Source organism: Phodopus roborovskii, unplaced genomic scaffold, assembly GCF_943737965.1.
Source record: "Phodopus roborovskii unplaced genomic scaffold, PHOROB, whole genome shotgun sequence".
Lineage (NCBI taxonomy): Eukaryota > Metazoa > Chordata > Mammalia > Rodentia > Cricetidae > Phodopus > Phodopus roborovskii.
In genome coordinates, this window is record NW_026126434.1 from 2,454,330 (window position 1) to 2,477,914 (window position 23,585).

The following is a 23,585-nucleotide window of genomic DNA, read 5'->3' on the forward strand; positions in this document are numbered from 1 at the left end:
CAAGGTCTGCAACTCCAGTGGGAGGTCTGTTCATAGCCACAGTGCAGGCAGGGGTACCCCAAAAGGTGGTCTGGATCCTTCCTAGATAGGGTTAGCTAGCAGCTAGGAGTCTAGTATAGTTCAGAAACCAACTCACAGTTCCCAGCTACACTTGGTCTTCCTAGACCTCACGGCCCTTCTCCCCTGACTTAATCAACAGACAGTGCTCATCCCTCTAGCTTTGTGACAGGGCCTGGTGGCCAGCCCAGTCTGAATCTATTCTCATTCGTCAAACAGGACTCTGTACAAAGAAGTAGGTTGGGTGACCCTGTCTGGCAAAGGTCCCATAGGACTATGAAGTAACTGTTTTCCTCCATCTTTTCCTATTACCTACTCATGGCTTCTTGAATCTTAAGAAAAGATTGCTACATTAAGGAGTCAAGATATGTTTCTGGAAATATTACAGTGAAGACATTCGAGGCACTAACATTGTAAAAATAAACCCCAGTGTACTCACTCTTTAAATACAGCCTGTACGGGTAATTGCCACCAAGTCTGATGGCCTGGGTTTCATTCTCCAGAGCCCACACAGTGAAAGGAGAAAACCAGAACAAAAGTTGTCCTCTGACCTTGACTCGCTGACTATGGCATGTACACACACACACACACACACACACACACACACACACACACACACACTTTTAACATCCCTGAAGGTCTTGAGTCCGTTTTGTTCATATGTCTGCTATTCTCTGATTTTCTCCTTTTCCTACCTACTGCATAGTATAAATTTTCATTTTGTTATTTGACCTGTTTCCAGTGTTTAGACATTAAAGCACTTTGCTAGGAGTATTCTCACATTTGTCTCTTGAAACATAAACACCTGACAGACAGAAATGCGTGTTACTCTCAGGTAGACAGATATGTGCTGAATTGCTAAGTCCAGACAGTCTTAACCAGTCTGATGCCATTCTCCCATCCCTGACTAGATCCAGGGCCCTTATCACTAGACAAGGAGAACACAGCCATAGCTGTGGGGCCCCACTTCCAGGAGAGGGGGTCCTTATCCAGATACAGCCAGGAGTCTCTCGATGACATCACAGAATTCACTATGAGGTCACTCCTGAACTTCCCGGTATGGAAATACCGACAGCCCTTCTCAGGTAGAATGGTTCTTTATTCAAACTGCAGTAAGAAAGCTGGAATTGACTCTAGGGGTTCACCCTGGGCCCTGGGCCCTTTGCAGTTTTGGGCCCTGAGGTGTACTTTAAGGAGCCTCAAAGGTCACTGTCTCCATGACCTCAGATGTCACAGAACCAATGATGTCCAGGCCCTGGCCACTCTCTGTCTCCATGATGGCCTCCACGTTGGTTGTCTCCAGTGTCTTGGCCATGATTTCTATGTCTTGGCTACGCTGTGATGCCAGGCCTTTTGCAGCCAGGTTGGCTCTGATGTTCCTCAGGAACAAGCTGATTCTGCCAACCCTCTTGCTCGTAGATGCAGAGCTGGTGGTGGAGAGGGTCCTGCCTGATTTGTGGGAGCTCCGGGACTCCTTCATGATGGGGACATGGCTGACCCCTTTGTGTGACCTGTTGTGCTTGCTGCCCCTAAGGGTGCCTTTTTCCTTCTTCTCGGCCCGAGTGGATCTGCGGCTGGATGATTTTCGAACCACCTTGTCCCCAGCTGTCTTGTGACTTTCTCCCGTCCTCTGGTGACGGGAGCTCCTGCTGCCAGCCCTGTCCTTTGCCCTCCGCTCCCTTCTTTCTCTCCTTTCCTTATTGACTTCAGTGTTGGCCTCGGGGGCTTTCTGCTGTCCAGTCGGTCCAGCTGTGTGGTTTTCACTCGGCAAGGTCAAGGCAAGAGCTACTGTGGCTGGATCAGTTGCTGTTTCTCCAACAGACTTGCTAGTAGGTTCTATTCTTGCAATCGCCATAGTCATGCTATCTTTTGGGGAGAGGCTGGTGGATGTACTGGAAATATACTCCATGGACTTGCTGGCTGACCCTGCCAAGGCAACCTTCATGCTTTTGGGGGACATCTTGCCAGCACTTGCAATGGCCAAATGGCTTTTGCTCCCTCTTGCGCCCGTGGCAGCGCCCCCTGCTATGGCTGCTTTTGTCTGTCCAGAGCCCAAAGACCTGGTTGCTGCTAAGCTCAAAGCACCCGCTAGGCCACCCACTGCTGCTGCTGTTGTCCCTGTTGCTGGCTCTTTGACCAGGTCTTTTGGTTTTGTTTTGGGGGTGGATACACCAGGCACAGTGGTGGGTTTGTAAGAGTCATGGTGGATTCCCTCACCACCAGCAAAGGCAGCCGAGCCGACCCCACTCACGTCTGTGACCACGGGGAGGCTTCTGACGCTCACCTGGTCTGGGTCCCCTTTTCCTTGGGTATCTGCTGCTATTGCACTTGACTTGTCTTCTTCATCCAGCAGAGGCATGCACACCATGTCCTCTGCTGGGATGGCATAGGTACTGCTGTTACTGTCCACAGGCGGTCTCAAGAGGTAGATCAATTTTTCCCAGTAGGTAAAGAGGTCATCCCGGCCCTCAAGAGGGGGACACAACTGTAGGTAGCAAGAACGGCCAGTAGCAAACTTGAGGCGCAGCTGCTGTTTCTCATGGTTGTGAACAGAGATCCTTACAAACTTCAAAGGAAGGAGCCTAGTGAGCTCCAAGGTCTTCACAGCCTTGCGATTTTTGCCCTTAGTGGTCTGGCCACGTCCGTGTCCAGGAAGCTCTTCACAGCCTGGGGCTGGTCGGGCCAGTAGCATGACATCAGGGAGAGGAAGGATGGGGCTGGTGCATGCGATGCCCACGGTCACCATTCGGACACGGTTGTGTACATCAATCACTTCTCCCCGTTTGGTGATCTGGATGAAGTCACTCTCAAATATTGGTGCGTACTTGAATATATCATACTCTCCTTTGTATAGTTGCCGTTGTAGTTTCCCCATGGCAGTGTTGAACATGCCAACTCCAGAGCCACTCTGGGCTGTGTAATATGGTAACAGAGACTCAGGCTTTGTGGCCATTTTGTGTCAAGAAAGGTACGCTGGCAAGGTGGGATCCCGCGTCTTTCTTGCTCTCCGCAGATGAGGGGAGTAGTGGTGCTCCTGGATCACAGAGGCGGCAGCACTTACGGCAGGTCTCTCAACCCCACCCCGCAGGCCCCCAGTTTGCCTCAGAGCCTCCCAGAGGCCTGGGCTGGGGGTGGGAGCACAGATGATTGACAAGGGGTGCTGTTGGGTACCTGGACTCCAAGCCCAATCTCTCCAAAGGTGTAGAGATGCAGGGTAGACTCCAGGGAGGTTTTCTTCCGGGTGTGAAAACCCTCCGACCTCCACCGGTGATTTTTTTTGAAAGCCCCCTGAAGGTCTACAACTGCAACCCTAGTGGGAGAAGTGACCACTAGGGCCTGAAGCCTGCACAGCCATATTTATCCCCTCCCCCTTTGTGACCTGTCACTGTCACATTCCCCTTTGTCCCATCCTCTAGCTGCCCTGCAAGAGGACAGGGCTGCAGGTAGATGCCAAAATGAAAATATTTCAAACGGGACAATTGTATATGAGTGTTTCTTTCTTTAGCCCAAAGCCTGTGGGAGTTCAAGGGACAGGTAGATTTGAAAGGTCAGAGCTTTTGGTGCCGTTTTATTGAATAACCTGAATGCTGGTATTGATTCTTCCACAAAAACTAAATGTTGATGGTGGTAATCTTTCATGGTAGCTCTGGCCTTCACTAATTAAGATAAAATTAATTCTTACTAGCGCTGTACTATATATGACATTGTCACAAATTACTGGAAGACCCACTGAGGTGTACTATTGCTACTGTTCTTATTTCATAGGGTAAAGAAACCAAATGTCAATCACCTGCATCCACAAACGATACTGTTTGAATCCAGGTCTCGCTGGGCCAGTTAAAGGTTTCCAAACTGATTTATTTTTACTACATCGAGGGAAGCTGTGTTTTGTGTGTGTGTGTGTGTGAGAGAGAGAGAGAGAGAGATGTGTGTGTGTGTGTGAGAGATGTGTGTGTGAGAGAGATGTGTGTGTGAGAGATGTGTGTGTGTGAGAGAGATGTGTGTGTGAGAGAGAGATGTATGTGTGTGAGAGAGATGTGTGTGAGAGAGAGATGTGTGTGAGAGATGTGTGTGTGAGAGAGATGTGTGTGTGAGAGAGAGATATGTATGTGTGTGAGAGAGATGTGTGTGTGAGAGAGATGTGTGTGTGTGAGAGAGATGTGTGTGAGAGATGTGTGTGTGAGAGAGATGTGTGTGAGAGAGATATGTATGTGTGTGAGAGAGATGTGTGTGTGAGAGAGATGTGTGTGTGTGAGAGAGATGTGTATGTGTGTGAGAGAGGTGTGTGTGTGTGAGAGAGATGTGTGTGAGAGAGATGTGTGTGTGAGAGAGATGTGTGTGAGAGATGTGTGTGTGAGAGAGATGTGTGTGAGAGAGATATGTATGTGTGTGAGAGAGATGTGTGTGTGAGAGATGTGTGTGTGTGAGAGAGGTGTGTGTGTGTGAGAGAGATGTGTGTGTGAGAGATGTGTGTGTGAGAGAGATGTGTGTGTGAAAGATGTGTGTGTGAGAGATGTGTGTGTGAGAGATGTGTGTGTGTGAGAGATGTGTGTGTGTGAGAGAGATGTGTGTGTGTGAGAGAGATGTGTGTGTGAGAGATGTGTGTGTGAGAGAGAGATGTGTGTGAGAGATGTGTGTGTGAGAGAGAGATGTGTGTGTGAGAGATGTGTGTGTGTGAGAGAGATGTGTGTGTGAGAGAGAGATATGTATGTGTGTGAGAGAGATGTGTGTGTGAGAGAGATGTGTGTGTGAGAGAGAGGTGTGTGTGTGAGAGAGATGTGTGTGTGAGAGAGAGATGTGTGTGTGAGAGAGATGTGTGTGTGTGAGAGAGGTGTGTGTGTGAGAGAGAGATGTGTGTGTGTGAGAGATGTGTGTGTGAGAGAGATGTGTGTGTGAAAGATGTGTGTGTGAGAGATGTGTGTGTGAGAGATGTGTGTGTGTGAGAGATGTGTGTGTGTGAGAGAGAGGTGTGTGTGTGAGAGAGATGTGTGTGTGAGAGATGTGTGTGTGAGAGAGAGATGTGTGTGTGAGAGATGTGTGTGTGAGAGAGAGATGTGTGTGTGAGAGATGTGTGTGTGTGAGAGAGATGTGTGTGTGAGAGAGAGATATGTATGTGTGTGAGAGAGATGTGTGTGTGAGAGAGATGTGTGTGTGTGAGAGAGATGTGTGTGTGAGAGAGAGGTGTGTGTGTGAGAGAGATGTGTGTGTGAGAGAGAGATGTGTGTGTGAGAGAGATGTGTGTGTGAGAGAGAGATGTGTGTATGAGAGAGATGTGTGTGTGAGAGAGATGTGTGTGTGAGAGAGATGTGTGTGAGAGATATGTATGTGTGTGTGAGATATGTGTATGTGTAAGAGAGATGTGTGTGTGAGAGAGAGATGTGTGTGTGAGAGAGATGTGTGTGTGAGAGAGAGATGTGTGTGTGAGAGAGATGTGTGTGAGAGATATGTATGTGTGTGTGAGATATGTGTATGTGTAAGAGAGATGTGTGTGTGAGAGAGATGTGTGTGTGTGAGAGCGAGGTGTGTGTGTGAGTGAGAGAGAGAGAGAGAAAGAGAGAGAAAGAGAGAAAGAGAGAGAGAGAGATGGAGGACCACTTGAGACATCGGGTGGGCTGAGGTAAATTACCCAGTGGTTTCCCCTTTTGTTTTTGTAGGGGGGGCATTTAATCTCTTATGGACCAACTTTTCCACACTGTGCTCAGTGAAATGAACCATATAGGGGTGGAGAATAGGAAACAGAAGTCCTTGAATTCCAAGAGAGCATCCAAGTCCCCCCACCCCCTAACAGCCCTGCTGTTGGGGAGAGCTTTGGAAATCTGTTTACATCTATCACCATGACTCTGCCTATTGCCACACCCACATAACTAGCCAGACTCAGGATTTCCAAACTTGTCACTTGGACCCTTACTCCAGACATTCATCCATCCCTTAAGGGCAAAGGTTATCTACCACACACACCTGGCTATTAACTGATAAATGGATGAGCAAAATACAGATTCTCGTACAATACACTGTTACTCAGCTGTGAACAGGGATGGAATGTTGATTAGTACCTCAGCATGGGTGGACCTTGGCACTTTACTACGTGAAGGAAGCTAGACACAAAAGGCCACAGGACAGGCAAGCCTGAAGGACACTTGAATAGTTTGCCAAGTGCTGGAGGTGGGACCTGGGGAAGGGACTGCTCCATGGGTGCCAGTCAGTAGTAGCTACACAGTGCCATGCATGTGCTCAAAGCATTTGCATGCTAAATATTGTGACTTAAGTTTTTCCATTCATACACATAACACATACACCCTTAGAACACTTGTTCAAAACCTTGGTGGTTTTAAAAAGTGTAGCCTTCAATCTTAGGTAAATTGGGGGACTTTGATCAGCTTTGGCATCCCCTACTTCCTCACATGTGGAACTCAGCAGTGCTTTTAAGGACTGGGAATGTCCCCAAAGCCCCTGAGTTAAAGGCACTAGGAGTACCTGAGCTGTTGGGAGGAAGGACCCTCTGGGAGGTCTTGTGTCATTGAGGCTGTGCCTGCCTTAAGGAAGGAAGATCTCAGGACCCCTACTCTCCCCTTCTCTTCCACTCTTCGCTTGCTGCTCACCACATACTTCCCACCAGGGTTTGCTGCATTCACACAGGCCAGAGGAACAAGAGGAAACCATCATGAACTGACACTTTGACACTGTGGACCAAAACACTTTCTTCTCAGTTTTCCGTGCATGTGTGTGTGAGTAGTGTTTATACATGTACATGTGGTGGCCCAGGGTCAGTTTTCTCAGAGGCGCCCAGATCCGAAGACATGCTGCTCTGGCTGGCCTGCTTGCTCTGGGGGATGCCCCATCTCTGTCTTTTAAATCTAAAACCACAAGCAGGTCACTGTGTCCATCTGGTGCTTATGCGGTTTCTGAACTCAGGTCCTTACACTCATGTGGCAAGAACTTGAACCACTAAGCCATCTTCCTGGCTCTGTTTTTCTCTTAAAAAATATTTTATTATATTCATGTTTTGTGTGTGTGTGTGTGTGTGTGTGTGTGTGTGTGTTTGTGTGGTTGGGGTGGGTGGGGGCATGTACACATCACAGTGACATGTGGACACAGGATAACTTGTAAGGAGTTCAGTCTCTCAGGTCATCAGACTTGGCAGCAAGAGCCTTCACTCACTGAGCCATCTTACCAGCCCATGTTTCTTTTTTTGTTTATGGCAGGTCTTTTGTTATAGGTAGCTAACACATGGGATAATGCATGAAATGTCTAGCCTATTTTCCTAGTCAGTGATTATTAGCTGTGATTAGCATTCACCCTCACCCATGCTTTGCAGCTCAGTGTGAATTTCTTCAAAAGTACACTCGATGTTTTGAGAAAAGATCTCACCATGCAGCCCTGGCTGGCCTGGGCCTCACTACGTAGACTAGGCTAGGCTTGACCAGAGACCCACCAGGCAGGTACCACCTAGCTTGACCCCCAACAGCAATTTTGGTGAGACCAGAGGCTTCTGGAGTTTAGAGTCACAACCCCAGAAGAAGAAATGCTTAGTGCATAAAGACTGAGGACCAGGGTTAGAAGTCATCTGCCTGGGCTAGGTCTCTATGGGCAACTGTGCGCATGTACACCCCCCCTACACAAACATACATGCATACGCATACTTAAATTGAACTGGAGAGACAGCAGTTAACAGCATTCAGTGCTCTTGGAAAGGATCTGGCCTCCGTTCCTAGCACCTACATGGTGGCTCACAACCCTCTCCAACCCTCTTCTGGCCTCCTCAGGCAATGCATGCATGTGGAGCACAGACATACATGCAGACTGAACACCCATACACATAAAACATACTCTAAGTGCCCTACCTAGTATTCTCCCCATGAACAAAGGAAGCTGTCCCCAAATATGCAACGCTAATCACACCATAATAGAAAGGCAGAGTCGTTATTTCAACAGACTTAGTAGAAACCACTTAAGTTTACCATGTCTTATTCTGATATTTATTATGTTGACAGTCTAGGAATACTGGGATAAATAATTAATATTTTCTCTCACAGAAAATTGTAATGATACTATTGAGTAAGATTAAACACTCTGAGGATTTCACAGAAACATCAGAATTTTAACAGTAGCCAGAGTCCTGGTAGTCAGAGGGAGGTGCCTCCCAGTTGAAATGCTCTGGGCCATCTCAATAACAAAACAATGCCATTAACATCCCACAGTGCAGAAGCCTAGCCCTGCACAGGGCTTCAAACACACTTCTCCACAGGCTGTGGTTTCTGGCTGTGATGAAAGGAAAATGAAGTATCTCTGGCCCTTCTAGCTTAGAAATCACACCTGTCCTGTCACTGCCTGGGAAGGAGAGTCCTACACTTTGGAAGTTGGACTTCCTTTGTGCCTTCTTTCTGTGACATTGCAACAGTTTGCAGCCAATGACCTGCTGTGGTGCCCAGGTTCTTCCTCAGCAGTGGGCACAGGGAAAGGAGGCATCACTCCTGGGGGCAGGCAAGCTCACATGGCCACCCAAATGCTTCTGAGGGACTCCCAAACTCTCAGAAATCAGTTCTGATGAAACTCCTGGGAAAATCAGACAATCATCCAGAGAGCACAACACCTGGCTCTGAATTGAGTGCCCTGTGCACAGTCATTCTGGGACGTAACAGCGAATTTTCTAGAAGCACACCCTGGCCATTGGACAGCCTCAATAATGAGTGTTCTTGCTCCATATTCCCTGGGAGGGATGATGTCAGCTACGGCAGAGGCCATGGTCCCACCCCACATACCAAGGTGGACACTTCTGCATGAATCCCATTAGTGGGTATCCTGCTTTGCATGGGATCCCAGCCAGGGGCCAGCTAGATCATCAGAGAATGGCCAGGATGGTAAGGCCTAAATCCTGGAGCTAGTGCTCTTGCCCTGTGCCACAGTTCACTCCAGGGCAGAGTAGGACAACCCAGTGGTTGCCACAGGCCCTCCTGCCCCAACGGCTCTCGGCTGCTGAGATTCTAGAAGTACACGGGAAGCCAGCTTTCCAATGGCTTCAGGGTTTGGGGTGGAAAAGAGGATTCAATAAGGACTCCCCAGTTGCCCCTATGCCCCTGCCCCTTAGCTCTGCAATGTTCCTTCTTTTATCTGCTGGATAAAGAGGTTCCTCTCATCTTCCGGAGTCCGCCCATTCTGAGCCCGCACGATACACGTGGGCCGGTGCAGGTTGAGCATGTATATCAAGTGCTGTTTCTCGTTTTTCAGCTCCTCTATTTGGGCCTTCAGCTCGGCGTTCACACTCTCCAGTTTCTCTGACTCCTGAGGGACAGTCCACAGACAGAGGCATTATGGAGGGAAGCAAGTGTCGGGGAGGTATGGGGGACCACCTGGAAACCTTGAGGCTCATCAAGCTGGGAGAGGTCTGCTGCGGGAAACCATCCTACCATAAAGATAGGCGGTCAGAACTGGATGGGGTGGTGTGTACCCTGGAGAGGCCTCTGAAATTGGGGGGCATGTGAGAAGAAGCTTGAGATTACTACTGAGCCAGGCTGCCATGCTTGCTGAAGCTGCTGTAGCACCAAGGGCTCAGGGAGGGTCGCTCCAGTCCACTGCCAAGGGCATCTGGGCCCCACAGGGACTGGGGAGCTGAGGAGAATTTCAAACTGGTGGTGTAGCGTTTTCTCTGAATTTCTGATCTCACCGAGATTCATATCCACAGCAGTGGCCTGCCTTGTCTGTGAACCCATGCTATACTCCTAGTGATTTTTTTGTGGGGTAATAGCCTGCCAGGGTGCTCAAAGTGCTGGATAGGTAGGAAGAAAGGAAGTGGGGTTCAGGCCCAGGCAGGAGCACAGTCTAAGTACTGTTTCCGGGTTACCAGAGCAAGCTAGAGAGGAGTAAAAACTTTTCTTAAGAGTCAATGTCAGTAGCAGGGTTTTATTGTTTTGCTTTATTTGGTAAAACTGGTGTGAATAAATTCTTCTTAGTCCGAAAGTCTATGCACTGCTGGGGGTATATGGACCAGTTTGTGCCATTTCCTGCACATGAATGTCAAAGGACAACTCCTGGAGATCGTAGGTTCTGGGCATCAATCCCAGGTGGCCAGGCTTGCATGGCCCCGGATACTTTAGTTTTTAAACCCATAAATCTTCATTCCATCTATACCCTCCATCATGTAACAGATTCACTCCTCCCTCTGCCTACAGCTGACATTTCTGCACCACCCACAACTCCCCTCTGCCAATGACACAAGGCTGATGAGGGCAGGTGTGGGCACTGAGCGGGGGAAGCTTGGCCAACACTCACTTTCTGCAGGCATTCCGTCTTCTCTTTCTTCTTGTTTCGACACTTGGCAGCTGCAATCTTATTTCTTTCCCGCCGCCTCCTTTTCCTTTCATCTTCTTCAGGGGCCACCTATAATACCCAAAAGTCACACATTTAAGCCACCATGAGCCAAAAATATCAAGGCTGCGGGGTTTTTTGGTCTGTTGCTTTTCGATTGTCTTTAACCACTTGTATGTGTATTTTGTATATCTATGTTTGTCTGTGTGTCTTTCTACCACATGCATTCATGGTGCCTACAGAGGCCAGGAGAGAACATTGGATCCCCAGGGCTGGAGTTACAGGTTGCTGTGAGCCAATGTAGATGCTAGGAATGGCATGCTGGGACCTCCAGTCTCCTGGAAGAGCAGGAAGTGCTCTTAACCACTGAGCCTTTTCTCCAGCCTCGTGACCTAGATTTTTGTTTCAACTCCCCACATGTGTGTGCACAGACTCTTGAGAATAAATAACAAAATCTACAATCAAAATTCTATTCATTAAAATAGAATTACATTTAAAATTAGTAAATTAAAATCTAACCTACATTAAAATGCATTTGGAGTTTGAAATAAGAATTTTAATCTTAAATTGATTCTCCAAATGGCATCTATCAACCATCCGATCAAGCAATAGGAAAATTATGAACATTTCTGTCTTTTTCAAGAGCATCAAGGCATACCCTTCCGATGAAGCCTGTGAGCTCCTAGAGAAGAGAGACGAGACCATTACTGGTACTAAAATTAGTAAGCCCACAGATAGATACTATTGGAGAGTAGGACACTGAACCACCTGTTGATTCAGCCAACAAATTACATTGATTTCCTGTGCCTCATTCTGAGTCAATACTGGGGCTCTCAGAGAACAGAGCCCTGTCCAGCTCTGGAGAGTATGGTCCTCCTTGGATGTCCATACAGATCTAAGTCTATGGACTGATGAGCAATGGCCACATACAGCCAATGAACTCTGCATAAGGCCACAGTCCAGCATGGTGGGCTGGCCAATGTCAGACCCTGTCAGCTTCAGGAGGCCACTCCTGACCTATTCCTAGTCTTCTGGGTCAGAAGATATGCTAACTGAGGATTGAGTTAGAGGTCTTGAAATGTAGAGAAGCAAAACTCAAGGGAGAACACTAGAGGAGGAGTTCCTATCTGGCCACAAACCCAGTAAATATAAGAAACACACACACACACACACACACACACACGCGCGCACACACACACACACACACACACACACACACACACGAGCTGTAGCTGCTCATTCACAGGTACACACTCTGCCTGCTCCTTCCTGTATTCTAGTCTTTATTCCATTATCTTCAGACAATAGAATTTAAGCTCTCCAAGGGCAGTGCTTGTGTTGACCCTTATCCCCAGCTTCAGCCTCCTGCACGTGGAATGTGTGTGATAAACGCATGCTGAAAGAAAGGACACGGGCTGGCAGAACCCACCTCTGCTTTTGTGACTGACATCTCCAGGGGTCTGTTGTTAATAGTCACTGACTCCAGCGCAGAAGACATCCGGTGGCAGAGGTGCTTGTTCTGGATGGCGAACCTCAGCTCTTCCTTGACAAAGGGTGTCAGGTTAGCAAAATCCTCAAATACCAGTGACCCAGGAGGTGAGAGGCAGGGGACGATGGCAGATGCGCTGACTTCTGAGGCAGAGACCTGTCCCGGATGTTGAAGCATCATTTTGCTGAAAGAAAAAATTTAAACCCAAACTGCTTCAGGGGTCCTGGGGCATGGGATCTGACCATACCAAAGTATAGCCCACCCCAGCATAAAGTCCCATCAGTCCCTGGGCTTCTGGTTTGTTTCCATTTCATGCCCATGTCTTACCCGTGTCTAGAGAAATGATAGGAATTAAGGGGAACGTATTACTGTAGTTTTGCTAAGTGGACACATTGCCAAACTGCCTCCTAAGTATTCATATGCATACCCAAAGACTAGTGCTATCCTCAACTTTGGTCAGCTTTTTTGTAGCAGAGATTTGCAACTGAGCAAAGTTCTGAGAGTAAGTGGTTGTTATACCTTCTCCCTCCCCTCTCTCTTACACACACACACACACACACACACACACACACACACACACACACACACACACGTTCTTGGCTCAGGAAACAACATGGGGGCTAAAAGGATGTAAGAGCAGGAAGATGGTGAGAGTGCTGGATGTGAGTGGAGCAGAGCTGTGGTTACCTGCAGAGGACCTGTGTGAAACAGCCCATCAGCACTCCAGCATGAGTTAGGGACGGTAGCTTGAGGGCCTGATCCTAACCCAGGAGCTATGAGCATGATCCCTGCTGGTGGAAGGGGTCACTTTATTCAGTAGTGTAGCCACAGGTTACATTGCTCATGTTCTAGTAATAATCCCACACCTGTGCTCAGGCAAGCAATGCTAATTACAGTCAACAGACCATCAAGAAGTTATTTTTTTTTTCATGCTATCCACGTTGTGAGTAAAACAGATTTTTAAAACATGCAGTTCAGAGTGACTAAAAGTTTAAGAGGGTTGATTTTCCAGCTCTTTTCCTAGTAGTCTGGCTGGTATACAGATTATACAAATGTGGCCTCAGCCCCCCAAAGAGAAAAAAACATTAAAAAACAAAAACTAGTGCCTTCTGGAATCCCATTTCTGGTCTCTTTTTCAAAAAGAAACTGGGAAGACACCTGAAATCAAGATAAATATGCTAGCCTGTGGAGGTTAAAGCAGGAAGTCGGGGGCCTTGAATTCCACAACTCTGTATGGACGTTTCTCCCGCAGGAAGCTGGACCTGGGAGTGGGAATGAGGAAGCAGAAGCTGGGTGTGTTTCTTCACCCCAATCCTTGGCAGAGGGTGGTAATGGCGGGAACTCTGGTCCTGCCAGAACAAGGAGCCCTTCTTAACCAGAAGGCTAGCAAAACAAAGGACCTCAGGGCAAGCTTAATCGAGAGGGAGATCTAGACTTCTGGGGGAGAGAGGCTTGGAGTAGGGGCAGAAGGGACCTGGGATGGGCCTGGTCATGAAGGAGCAGACCATTTAGCCCTGTGGGACTCAGTCTTCATCTGGAAATTGGCTAAGAACACCCCAAGCCAGCAAACCATTGCCGATGCTGTCCCAGAGCCGGGCTCAGCACTGGCCCATAATGCCTGCTTACTAGTTGAACAATTGATTAAACAAAGGAGGGGGTGAGGTGGCTGCACCAAATGGCCTCATCATTCTATAGGCCAGCAAACCCACAGGGATGACAAGGGAAAGTCAAGGGCACAGTGACCTGCTGTGGACTTACTGCTATGACTCCCACCCTTCTTGAAGCAGGAGCAGTAAGAAGATGACTGTATTTGCTTCACTGGTCATCAGCCACATCCCAAGGACAGGAAGCCTTCTGGCAAACCTAACATTAAGAGATGGATATCCTTTCTGTCCTGTCTCCTTTGGGCCTTGTGAGGGCCCAGTGCTATAAAACCTGGTCCCATTTCACACACGAGTTTTAGCTGAGATTTAGACCGATCACATTGACATGGCATAGTACTAGGTATGGGGATTTGTTTTGCTGGCTTCAGAACATGGCCTTAATTTATATACTGCATACCCAAATATTATACTTTGCTGAACAACAACAAGGAACAGCAAAAGTCTGGAGTGAAGCACGCGGGAACCCTGGGACAGAAGCAGTGCTGGCAGGGGGCTAAGCAACGATTTGCAGGGAATCCCTGAGCTCTGTTCAAGAAATTGCTAGTTTTTGTTTTTGGCTTTGTATATCAGGTGCACACTTCACTATTGCCTGCATCCAGGTGTAAGTTTAAATGGGCTGTTTTATTCATAAAATTCTCAAACCAGGGTTTAAAAACTTATCAAGATTTGAAGACCCCTCCCCCAGTAGCTTCTTTCTCCTACGAAAAGGTAGGCTGATAACAAGTACCCTGGTTCCCCAAGAGTGGTGGGAGGGGCTTAGGAAATAATTCAAGATGGTGCCCTGGAAAACACGATGACACCTGGAGCTACATTGGGTCTCCAAGGATCTCCCACAGAGGGCTGGCTGTTCTCCTGTGGAGACTCAGTGGGGTCTGTCTGGCCGCCACCTTTGATGTTATATGCTCCTTCCCAGGGTACCTGTCCCTGGAGCTCTAAGGCCTTGGAGAAATTCCAGTCCAGGGGAAGCTGGCCTCCACTAGTCAAAAGAACTCAAGAAATGCATACAATTCTCTCCCAAACTGAAGGTATTAGCTGAATCCTGTAATGGTGTGGCTGGGCACTGTTTCTCTGGCTTCTGAAGTCAGAGGCTTAACTTCCTCCCAAGCATCCTCATTTCCCCTTCCTTTCCAATTTTGCTCAAAACAAAACAACCAGTTAAAGGATGGAATTCAGAGCCACTACCGGCCTGGCCTTCCTGTGCATGACTTGATGGGTCATCTATACTTAGTCATTTGAACCACAGCAGTTGAGTTTGTCTATTTAGCCACCCAGCTAAGTTTTTTAATGAGCCCTTGGGGTTTAGAGTCTGATGTTTAGAGCCCCCCCCCCCATCCTTCTTAGTGTAAAGGCAGGAAGAAACTGAGGAATGTCGGTGGTATGGAATGCTTTTGTGAAAAGCTGGGGGCACAAGCATGTTGTAAAGCTGTTAAGAAAGCCTTTTGATGACCATATGGTTCCATCCTTAAAGATTTTGGAGTCAGCCTAGAGTCAGGCTGTGTCCTCCAGGGAAACGTCTAACACTTCAGCTTATTTTCAGGAGCTGAGGCCCAGAAACACACTCAGCATCCAAGAGAGGAGTGTCTGGGGGCTTTGGGTGAGCTAACTCTCTATACTGATCATAAAACTGTCTTCTGGATTTGCTTCAGGACTCAAATTCTGTTTCTGTTTCTGCTTCATGATGTTCAATGAGAAATTATGTCATATTGTTGGCAATTTCATCATTTTCAAGAAAGTGAAACTTCTCTAATTTATTTAACTGGAAATTCAACTCCTAGATTTTTATCTCCAAGTAGTTACTACGGCTTTGAAATTTCACTTTTGATTTGCACTTCCTTTCACTGAACCATCTGCAAACCAATCTGTAGTAGTTGGGAAAGGGTAGCCACCTTTCCCTGACTCTCCACACCCTGTTCTTTCTCCTGTTTGCAGGCTGGAGGTGCAAGGTTGGTCTTCAGGGTCAGTGACTGGCTCCCGCTCTGTCTGCTACTCACTAGCTGAGCACCCACTCAGGAGCCAGAGGCTTTCTGACCTTCAGTTCCTATCTGAAAATTGTGAATGAGATTGCCAACTCCCTCCCTGGGCTGTGGGGAAGAATACACCACACACATACTTGAAAACATAAGAGATCCATACCCACGAGCACACATTCTAATTCTACCTTCCCCCACGTCAGGGAAACAGATTTGGTTGTCAATTCAGTTTAGTTCTATTCATCAGCCATTGGCGGGAACTCTCAACAATTTCAGGTCAGTCTGCACTACAGTCCTGAGTTCCCAGGACACTGGGTGACTGCCACGCCATTCTGCTGACATCAGCACTTCTCCATTACCATTGCGTTCTTCAGAGATTGTGAGTTTTCACACAAGAAGCTATTTCTCTCTTGGAGTTTCTATAGTGCCATGGCTCCCTCCGTCCCTGGCTGAGTTAACCTTGAGCCAGTTCCTTAAGGAATCCCAGACTCTGGCTAAAGGTACCCAGCCTTAGAACTGTCTAGATCATTTAGTAAACTGAGGTCCAGGAGGGAAAACAACTAGCCTAAACTCACAGAGCTGGAGGGTGGTCTGGTCCACCCAAGCAGCTGAGAGCACCTTCTGCTCACTTTACATCAGTTCAAGAAAGCATCCAACCATAGGCAGAGCTGTCAGCCTGGTAGCAGCTGAGGCCTCATGAGTCCCATAACTGGACCCCTTCACCAGGAGGCTTTGACAGCAGGAAGGGGTCACAGAAGAAACATGTGTCTCCAGCTAATGGGCAACCTCTGAAATCTCAGATACAAACAACAGCAACCGCAGCCCCCAGGCAAGAGCCTGTGTGTGGTAATATTATCCCACAACAAATGCTACATACAAAACATGTGCTCTCTTGGTGACACATGACTGTAATCCCAGCGCTTGGGAACTGAGGCTGGAGGATTGCCATGAGTTTGAAAGGAAGCCTGGGTTACATAGGGAGACCTTGTCTCAAAAAAGCCAAACAAGGGAAGGGGGAGAATAAAAAGTTTAAATACTTGGGCAACTCCTTTAATTCATGAAAAAGCCTATGATCTACATAAAGAAATTAAGCAAAATAAAATGGCTAGGAGGAAAGTTAAAACATGGGAGTTGAAAATGAAAGTGGGGAACTGATCCACAGGAGACAGGTAGGAGGCAGGGATGCAGGGGGAAGCCTTTCCCGTCTCAGAGACACTGGCTGGGAGCCACCATATCAACTCAAGATCCCTTCCTGGCTCCTTTTAGTTCGGTTGTTTCACTCTAAAAACTGAAAATCTGTTAAAGCCTGGCCATATGAACCACACAGCACAGGGCTCTAGCACAGGTAGAGGGGTGCTGGGAATGGTGGACTGTAATCTCAGCACTTGGAAGACTGAGGCAGGAGGGTCACCAGGAGTCTGAGACAGTCTCAATAATACAAAACGACAAACCCCAAGACACACATGTACACACACACACACACACACAGAGAGAGAGAGAGAGAGAGAGAGAGAGAGAGAGAGAGAGAGAGAGAGAGAGAGAGAGAGAGAGGGAGAGAGAGACGCACGCACGTTCACTGGTTCCGCACCCTGCTCCCTCCATCGTTCGATCCGGTCCCCGCAGTTCTTCGACTACACAAAGCAAAACAAAAACAAAAACAAACCCCCCAGTACCGATTAAAAGAACGCCAGAATCACAGCAAGTCACAACAGCGAGAGAGGTTGGTGCTGAGGTCCCAAGCCCAGCTGCACGCCTGAAGTGGGTGCTGAGACCTCTCCGCAGTCCGCCCCGGGACAGCTCGCCGCCTCCAAACTAATTCCAACTCACTTTCGCTCACAGCTCCCTACACTGCCCTGCCGCCCAGAGCTCTGCTCCCGGGAGCGCGAGGCGACCTCCAGCGGCTGTGCCGGGACCTCGGACCGAGCGTTCCTTCCCCATTCATTTCGCTCAGTACCGGGGGCAGCGCCTCCACCAGCCGCGGCCACCGCGCTTCTCTGAGCGGACTTAAAACCCTCTCCGGCTCCGGCTCTGGTTCCGGCCCCGGCGTCCGGATACCAAGAGAGGGACGGAGTGTACTGCGATCCCGAGAATGCGGGTCACCCCCGCGCACCAGCACTCACCACCCACCCAGACGACCTCTCTAGCTTCAGTCTGAGAGCGCGCGATGCGATCTCCTCCGTCCCTGGGCATCTTTCACGACTCAAAAGAGAAAGTTCGTCTTTCGCTTTACTAGAAACTTTCCCCCAGCTCGGAGCGACTGCGGCAAGGAGCAGTTCAGCCGAGCGACTGTGGCGCGGGAGACTAGGACTCGAGTTCTGGGTGGCTCAGGGGTCCCGGGACTGGTCACCAGAGGGGAGATGAGAAGGGAAGAGCGGCTCTCCACCGCGAGACTCTAACGCTCACCTCCAATCTCCGCTCGGGGCGGCCAGGGTCCAGAGAGCGGCCAGAGGCGGGCGGTCTGTTCCGCCGGCGGGCGAGCACCAAGGACTCAGCCGGAGCGCGGGCTGACCGGTCGGCTCCGCGGGGGAAGCACCGTGCCCAGCGCGTCTCGCTGAGTGAGACTGTAGCTGAGAGCGCGTTGCATCACCCCTTTTATAGCCCTCGCGCTAGCAAGGCGCTAGTGTAACTCCAGGTTACCAAACCCAGGCTGACGTAATGCTATTAATAGCTTCCAGGGGGAACTGGCCAGAGGAGGGGTGGAGGAGGGCCGAGGGCGGGGCTAAAGGTGGGTGGAGACCTCTGAGTTCGTGATGCAAGTGCGAGAAGGGGCGGTCACCGAGCGTCTTGAGCGCCTCGCACGCCCGGGACACACACACACCCGCCCTCTCCATATCAGGCCCGGAGTCGCCCGGGCGCACCGCCAGTTGTGCGTATTCGTCGCTGCGTGTTCCAGGCATGAGCCAATAGTGCCCAAGCCAGCGGCATGACTCCACCGCCCTGGCATCTCTCCCTCCGCTAGGTTGGGGAAGGGGGGAGGGGTGCTCGGTAGGCGGGTCCTGGCAGGGGCCCAGACTAGGTGAGGCTGGGTAGCGGGCACGACCTTTCTCAAAAAATGCGTGGTCATTTTTCTAAAACTTCAGGAAGAAGCGCCTTCTCTGGCCATCGGCTTTGCTCAAGGAGGGCAGGGAAGGGGTAGAGGTAACAGTCTTCCTCGGGAAAGAGGTGCTCTAAGTTACCCTCTGGTGAATCCACACCGTTACCCGCCAGTGTGACCTCCGCCGCTAGCAACCGTGGATTAACTCAGTCTCAGTCTCCCAAGCTCGCGCCCCCCCCCCCCCAGGACCTTCGGACTCGCTAGGAACCGGAGCTGCTAGTGACAAGACGTTGTCAGTTTGGTTTTAGGTTTTTAATAACAACCACAGAACATTTGAAATGAACAGGGAATTCTCAGCGAAAGCAAGAGTATAAAAAGAAGAATGATCTGGAGGGATCAGTGGCCACCCAGCGGAGGGCTAAGCTGGGCTGGGAAAAGACGACTCGTCTCTGGGAGTCCTGGCTGGAGGATGCTTTGATCCCCATGAGCCCGGCCTTGGCGGAGGTAGGGGGCGGGGGTCCTCCTGGATGTCAGGAAGTATTTAGAGAAAAACCGTCTCCAGGGTTCTAGTGTCTGGAAGAACAGAGAGCTGTGCTGGGACCCGGCCGCCCGGACTGGACATGTACCGCTATGAGCCGGAACGTGGGGACTCTCTGTCCTAAAAATCTGCTGGCGGGAAAAATTGGACGTAGAGCTCAGCTCGAGTTTCAAGCCGAAGCCTCAGCAGAACTGGGTTTGAACCTTGAAAACAGTTTCCTGGTTCTGATCCAGTACTTCCAAAGTCTCGGCTGAGCGCAAAATCCCGGAGTTTCCATAGCTAACCAAGGGCTAGAAGTGTACACGAATGCGGCTCTGGGCTCGCACACCTGTCTGGGAGGCCTTCGGGCGCACATGTCAAGCAGGACTCCGGGGTGTAAAAACAGAGGCACCTGCTAACACCTGCCTTGGAGGGGAAGACGATCAGAGGGTCACAGTGGTAGTTTGGGGTAAGAAGCAGAGTTATCCATAGCACCTGCCACCTGGATTGTTACGGTAGTAAGGGAAGGTCTCAGTCTCTCTCTTACACACACACACACACACACACACACACACACACACACACACACACAGAGACAGAGAGAGAGAGAGACAGAGAGAGAGAGAGAGGCATTACACCCTAAGGAACTGATGTTCCTTGAGGCAGACACTTCGGGCAGAATCAAATTCTCTGCACCCGGGTTCCTTCAGCCCAAGACAGCCTCACCCTTCACAGGCCCCTGTCCTCCAGGGAGGCCCCCTGAAGTCCCGCCCTCGCCAGCCCGGGGAAGCCTGAGGTAGTTCTATCCCGGGGATCCTCGCAGATCCTGCCAGGATCTGACGCGATTGCAGTAGCGTTGCGCGGGAAGCGCCGGGCCGGTGTTTTGCTTTGGTTTTTGCCTTGGTAACGGCTCTCCGGGCCACACCCTCTATCTCCCACGCCCATACTCTGCTCCACACCTCCACGGCCCGCCCTTCTGCCGACCTGCAGACAGGTAAACCCCGGGCGTGTCGGCACAACCCCGAAGAATGCAATGTGCCTAGGAATGAAAGCCATTTGTGGTCTCCACTTCTCTGTCCGGTCTCGTACAGGCTGTCCCGAAATAAACAGCACCACTGCACAGTGCCACTGTGAACCCCTACAGACATCCTTAACTGTTGGATTAAACTGCGGCTCCATTAATACCCGAGCCAGACCTGTGGCGGTCGGTCCTGTCCTCAAGGTGAAGGCTAAGCCCAGGGTCTTGAGAACCCAAGCAGCAAGGCCAGAAGTCCTCAGAACGTCGAAGGCACCTTGTCATTCCCGTGGTGCCCCCACCCCACCCCCGTCTTTCTGCTATTCTAATCATTAGCTTTCCATCTCCAAACAGCACCTGGGTAGAAACGCTCTGTATTGTTTACAGGACTCCGAGTCTGCCATCCTCCGCCTCCCTCTCCTTCTGAAACCCTAAAGGCGATAAGAATCTTCAGAGAGAAATCCGCTTCCCACTCCCAACTTGAAAGAAATTCCTATCCCAGGCAAACAAACGCCACTTTCTGCCTGCCTCGGTCGCCTTGGCTCCTGCGAAGACTCGTGGGCAGCTGAGAAAAACTTAAAGGGAGAGCCCCCAAGCTCTGGGCCAAAGGAAGTAGTCACTATCTGAGTGCCCTCGTGCCTCGGTTTACCCTGATTTAACGCCACTAGTGTCTAGCGCCACGCAGAGGGGCAAGAAAAACTCAAATCGCTTCCCCACACCCAAATTGCTTCCCGACACAAAGGCACAGGAATGTCTCTCCAGCAGTAAACCGTAGCTATCGTGCTTTCAGGGGTTAATCCCCAGTCAAAGAGGGTTACTCATAAATTTGAATGTTGTGGAGGTTTTTTTGCCAGAGAACCGCCCCGGGGAGCCCGTATGCAGATCAGCTCCGGTCTGTTTTGCTGAGTGAGATAAGAATTGGAGATTTCTTGCTGGGGCATGTACCCAAGGAAGAGGGAAAAATTAAAAGGGGAGGGGAAAAAGCCAGGCAGCTAAAAACAGTCCCCTCGTGGCAACCAAAACTAAACACAAAAACACTGCAAAGAGCCAAAAGCAAAAACAGAAAAGTTCAGAGATATTTAAAGGTTTTTGCAGTTGAGTGGGCGATTCTGTCCCACATTCCTCTGCCTCCCTGACTGTGTTCTTCCGATGGCGAGGCTGTATTTGCTCAGAACTCTGGAAACGAGATGGTGCATCCAGGGCCACTTGAGTTGACCGTCCAGCCTGATTGTGCACGGATTTTGATCACCTTGGGAAGGCAGAAGGGTGGTTTTTCTCCCCAGCCGGTGCTCTTGCCCAAGTTGAATGTGGGAACTACTAATTTAAGTTCCTTGACGTGCATCTCATGAAAAGAGCCTGAGCACACAGTGGGCGCTGGAGTGTGGGAGGCCCTGACTGGATGGCGGATGTTGCACTTAGTGCCTGTGTCCCCCTGGGTCCTCTCTCATTTTATCCTCGCTCATTTCATCCTCAGATTTAAGTGTTTCCCTCGCTGAAGGAAAAAAAGTGACCCACTTGAAATGAGGTACACAGTCTATAACTGTGGAACAGGAAGGCTTTCTGGGGTACCCTCTGTTTCCTTCATCAGAGAGAAGTTGAGGACATTATCTGGCAACACCTAGGATGGCAATCATGAGAGTGGCTGGGATGAGACCCCTCCCCCCAAAGCAACAGGAGTAAATCTTGTTCTCCACCCACAACTAATGAGACACTGGTGCTGGATGATGTTGGTAAAGCTGGGGATTCCAAAAGCCTTCTAATTTTGTCATGTTCTACTCTTGAGAAAGGTAGGCCCTCCTTCAGGGTTTTCCCTTTTTTGTTATGGAGGTCCCTGGACTGGACTAGAAGGGTCCTGAATGCAGACTGTCTTCCCCAAACCCACCCAACTGCTTTGTAGACTTTTGAGAGCTGAAAGAGCTAGCTAGCTCCAGGGAAAGCTATCACATGGAACAGTGACTAACTCATTTTGCAGTCACATTTCTCCAGAAACTATGGCCGAGATGTGCTGTCAGATTTGGTTCTCAGACACAGCCTGTCCTCTCTTTTCTGCTTTACTCTCAACATTTTAACTTAACAAAAACTTAACTCATATGGGTACCCAGCCAGAGGGGAACTCACCATAGCACCAAAGGCAGGGATTGCATCTTTTGAGGAGATCTTGTATATAGACATGAACTTTGGACCACAGGGCCAAATCTAGGTAGTAGCTATTCACATTTTAGAGAACAGATCCTAGGACTCTAGGAATCTGAGATGAAGTCACAGACGCTCCAGTGTTAGCAGGACACAGTAAGTCTGAGAATTGCCCACAGGTTGACCTCTAGCAACTGGGTGACTTTGTAAGTCATAAACATACTACCTCAGTTTGCCAGTCCATGAAATAATTATCCAAAGTTAATGTCCCTTTAAGCACTGATATAAAAATCAGATGATATAACAGATGTGAAAGTGAGGTGAAAATAGTTTTAAAAATATATATGACAGGTTTATAGCTGGACATGGAAGTACATGCTTGTCATCCCAACACATGTGGGACTGAGAGAGAGAAGGCTGAGAGTTTGAGACCACCTTGGGATGTATAGATAGCAGCTGGAGGCCAGCCTAGGCTCCACAGCAGGATTCTGTCTCAAAAGGCAAAAGCAAGCTTTTATTACAATAATACTTTGCCATTATGAGGATTAGGCAAAAGGCAAGAGAGAAAGTTACCTGTAATCTCAGACTATCATTATTTCGTCGTATCTTTACAGCTTTTTCTCCCTCATACACATGATTTTATATTTGTAACCTTTGGACCTCCTCTTTTGCTTATCACCAGATCATGCATGGTGTTTATCGCCATTATTTTTTCCTCTTAAAAATATGTTCCATTTTATTGCAAGACAGAGCACATATTCTGATGTTTTGTAGGTAGTATATGAAACATATGTAGATTAAAATAATAAAATATACTGAGGATTGCCACCCTGTTTAAAACTGTCACCTCCAGTGTTTAGAAGCCTACTTATGGCCCTAATGATGTCATCTGCTCCTGCCTCCCAGTAGGAACCACTGCCCTGACTTATTCCCATAGTCAGTAGGAGCTCGTGGGTGTTGCATAGCTTACTCAGTTGTTACTCTACATTTAGTGTCTAGGGTGCTACCAACATTTTGCTAACATGCTAGACAAACGTTAGTCTTTTTTTTTTTTTAATTTTTTTATGGGAACAGATACCAACTGCTGCTTCACTCAGGTTACTTAAATGGAATTAGGAAAGGGTCTTGATTCTATCTTCAAAGAAAAAACCTGCAGGCGCTTTTCCCATGGAGCATGCCCTTTAACCCTTCCTTGCTCTACTTTTGAGACTCCCTTGATACTCTGACTACCCATTATGGAAAAGGAAATCTAGTCGGCAGTGTGAGAGAAAGAACTATGACGGGCAAGACCACCTGGCACATTTTCTGCTTGCACCTTCTTGCAAAATTCTCACTGTGGCTCAAGCTGTACTGTAGGGCTGGCACCTCTGTTCCAGCGTCGTGACATGGATGGCTACCAGGCTG

At 49.0% G+C, this 23,585-nt stretch overlaps 2 protein-coding genes across 2 annotated transcripts; both read right to left on the minus strand.

Moving 5' to 3' along the window:
• Positions 1 to 1,135: 1,135 nt before the first annotated feature.
• Garin4 (golgi associated RAB2 interactor family member 4) lies at positions 1,136 to 3,013 on the minus strand. The gene has a single exon (XM_051186623.1). The coding sequence runs from the start codon at positions 3,008 to 3,010 to the stop codon at positions 1,247 to 1,249; it is 1,764 nt and encodes a 587-aa protein (XP_051042580.1). The 5' UTR covers positions 3,011 to 3,013; the 3' UTR covers positions 1,136 to 1,246.
• A 4,992-nt stretch (positions 3,014 to 8,005) lies between these two features.
• On the minus strand, positions 8,006 to 18,028 carry Atf3 (activating transcription factor 3). Its single transcript, XM_051186639.1, has 4 exons — positions 17,886 to 18,028; positions 11,789 to 12,032; positions 10,324 to 10,431; positions 8,006 to 9,336 (listed from the first exon to the last, which is right to left on the minus strand). The coding sequence occupies exons 2-4, from the start codon at positions 12,026 to 12,028 to the stop codon at positions 9,139 to 9,141; spliced, it is 546 nt and encodes a 181-aa protein (XP_051042596.1). The 5' UTR covers positions 12,029 to 12,032; positions 17,886 to 18,028; the 3' UTR covers positions 8,006 to 9,138.
• Between the last annotated feature and the right edge of the window lie 5,557 nt (positions 18,029 to 23,585).